Here is a 2522-nt window from a genome sequence, read left to right as displayed (position 1 = left end):
CGCATTGCTCCGTGTGCGGCAGGCACAAGGCAAGGTAGCACGGTAGAAACAATATTAGACAAAGTCACCGCTTGAGGTTTGACTTGACCAAACCAAATTTGTCAATTTGTGTCCCACAGACGTCAGTGAAAACGATCTCTGTTCTGTGAAAGAGGAGCCAGACTTGACTCGCATCAAAAAGGAAGAGGAGGAGGAGATCAACAAGTCACCAGTGAACGTTGTCTCTATCAAGAGTGAAGATGAAAACAAGGATGAGAGTGAGGACAAGAGAGGGGCGGAGCCTCCAAGCAGCAGCTCAAGTCATCACGTGACAACAGAAGGTGATGAAGACCACTGGGGGCCATCACAAGCACATAATGAGGACACATTATCAGACGCTCATGACGATGATGATGATGGGCAAGCCGAAGGTGAAAGGGCATGTCACACTGACTCATTAACTTCAAAGTTGTTTTTAAAACCACACACAAGAACACACAGTGGAGAAAAAACATTTTCATGCTCATTTTGTCGCAAAAGCTTCTCACAAAAGGCACAATTTACAAGGCACACAAGAACACACAGTGGAGAGAAGCCTTTTTCATGCTCGGTTTGTGGCAAAGGATTCTCTCAAAAGGCACATTTTACAGAACACACAAGAATACACAGTGGAGAGAAGCCTTTTTCCTGCTCAGTTTGTGGCAAAAGCTTTTCTTTAAAGTCATATTTAATAAAACACACAACAATACACAGTGGAGAAAAACATTTTTCCTGCTCAGTTTGCGGAAAAAGTTTCTCTCAAAAGTCACATTTAACAGAACACACAAGAACACACAGTGGAGAGAAGCCTTTTTCCTGCTCAGTTTGTGGCAAAAGCTTTTCTTTAAAGTCATATTTAAGAAAACACACAACAATACACAGTGGAGAAAAACCTTTTTCCTGCTCAGTTTGTGGAAAACACTTCTCCAGGAACTCAAGTTTAACAGAACACACAAGAACACACAGTGGAGAAAAACCTTTTTTCTGCTCAATTTGTAGGAAAAGTTTCTCTCAAAAGTCACGATTAACAGAACATACAAGAACACACAGTGGTGAAAAACCATTTTCCTGCTCAATTTGTGGAAATAATTTCAATCGTAAGTCGCATTTAATAAAACACACAACAATACATAGTGGAGAAAAACCTTTTTCTTGCTCAGTTTGTGGCAAAAGCTTCTCTCAAAAGTCTAATTTAACAATCCACACAAGAAAACACAGTGGAGAAAAGCCTTTTTCTTGCTCAGTTTGTGGAAAATGCTTCTCTCAAAAGTATAATTTAACAAGCCACTTAAGAAGGCACAGTGGAGAAAAGCCTTTTTCCTGCTCAGTTTGTGGCAAAAGCTTCTCTGGAAAGTTTAATTTCATAGAACACACAACAACACACAGTGGAGAAAAACCCTTTTCATGCTCAGTTTGTGGCAAAAGCTTCTCTGGAAAGTCAACTTTAACAAAACATAAAAGAATACACAGTGGTGAAAAACCTTTTTCCTGCTCAGTTTGTAGGAAAGGTTTTACTCAAAAATCAACTTTAACAAATCATAGAAGAACACACGGTGGCGAAAAACCCTTTTCCTGCTCAGTTTGTGGAAAGAGTTTCTATCGTAAGTCTCTTTTAACGAACCACACAAGAACACACAGTGGAGAAAAGCCATTCAGTTGCAGTGTTTGTGCTAAAAAATTCTTCACTAAACAGGGTGCTGAGAGTCACAATTGTGCTGGTGAGAATTGCAGCAATCCTTGAAGCTTAAAAAAAAAAACGGAAGGAATTGACTCTTTGTGGTAAGATGTAAATGTGATTTTGAATAAAATATGAAAAATTTAATTTTGAAAAGCTTTTTTTATTGACATTAAGCCAATGTGATCAGTGCCAGAATAACCATTGTCTCTGAGTGATGATGAGTTGTTTTGTTTTTATATCAAACATTATCAATGAAATTAATTACCTTTTCCTGGAACAACATTTTTTAACGTTATGCTTTTCAGTTGTCTTTTTAATCGTACCTAATGGAAAAGGTGTGAGATGAAACGGTGCTTATGAAATCTGTATCTTCCACAATCATCAATAAAATCACTTGTTCCACTTGCTCAACTGGCCTTCATTACGCTGTGTGAAAAGGTGAAAAACTGAACAAGAAGTTGAACTATAAAAAGAACCAGAAAGAGAAACGCAAGTAGTCTCAGTTTCTCTCAAAGGTTTTGGAATGTCAGGAGTTGGCAGCTTGATGGTGACTGGAGTCAGCGTTTATTTGTCACCCCGAAGGAGATGATCCGCATCACGCAGTTCGTTGCTGCTGCTGTCTGAATTGAACCCCGGAGGTCACCCGCCAGCGTCCTGAATTTCACCGGCGGATCTTCAGCTATCCCACGTCTGACCCCAAATTGTTGTGGAATTTTCAGCAGTAAGGGAAGATCAATGAGATAGTCTGGAAAATAAATTGTCTTTTGGGTCAGTCTGCACAGTGATCTCAGTGGGAGAAGTGCGTGGGAAGATACTGATGCACACA

The 2522-nt window shown here is 39.7% G+C and overlaps 1 protein-coding gene across 1 annotated transcript; it reads left to right on the top strand.

The window, feature by feature from the left end:
- Positions 1-646: 646 nt before the first annotated feature.
- Positions 647-2102, top strand: LOC148342343 (uncharacterized; the record flags this gene model as incomplete). The annotated part of the gene is made up of 1 exon (XM_088288146.1): positions 647-2102. A coding segment is annotated over one exon (1113 nt), but the record flags the coding sequence as incomplete, so codon positions are not given.
- Positions 2103-2522: the final 420 nt, after the last annotated feature.

This window comes from Idiotropiscis lumnitzeri, chromosome 2, assembly GCF_059441095.1.
Source record: "Idiotropiscis lumnitzeri isolate Australia: NSW breed Sydney's pygmy pipehorse chromosome 2, RoL_Ilum_1.0, whole genome shotgun sequence".
Classification (NCBI taxonomy): domain Eukaryota; kingdom Metazoa; phylum Chordata; class Actinopteri; order Syngnathiformes; family Syngnathidae; genus Idiotropiscis; species Idiotropiscis lumnitzeri.
The sequence above is the reverse complement of the archived record's forward strand: the minus strand, read 5'-3'. Positions and strand labels throughout refer to the sequence as shown.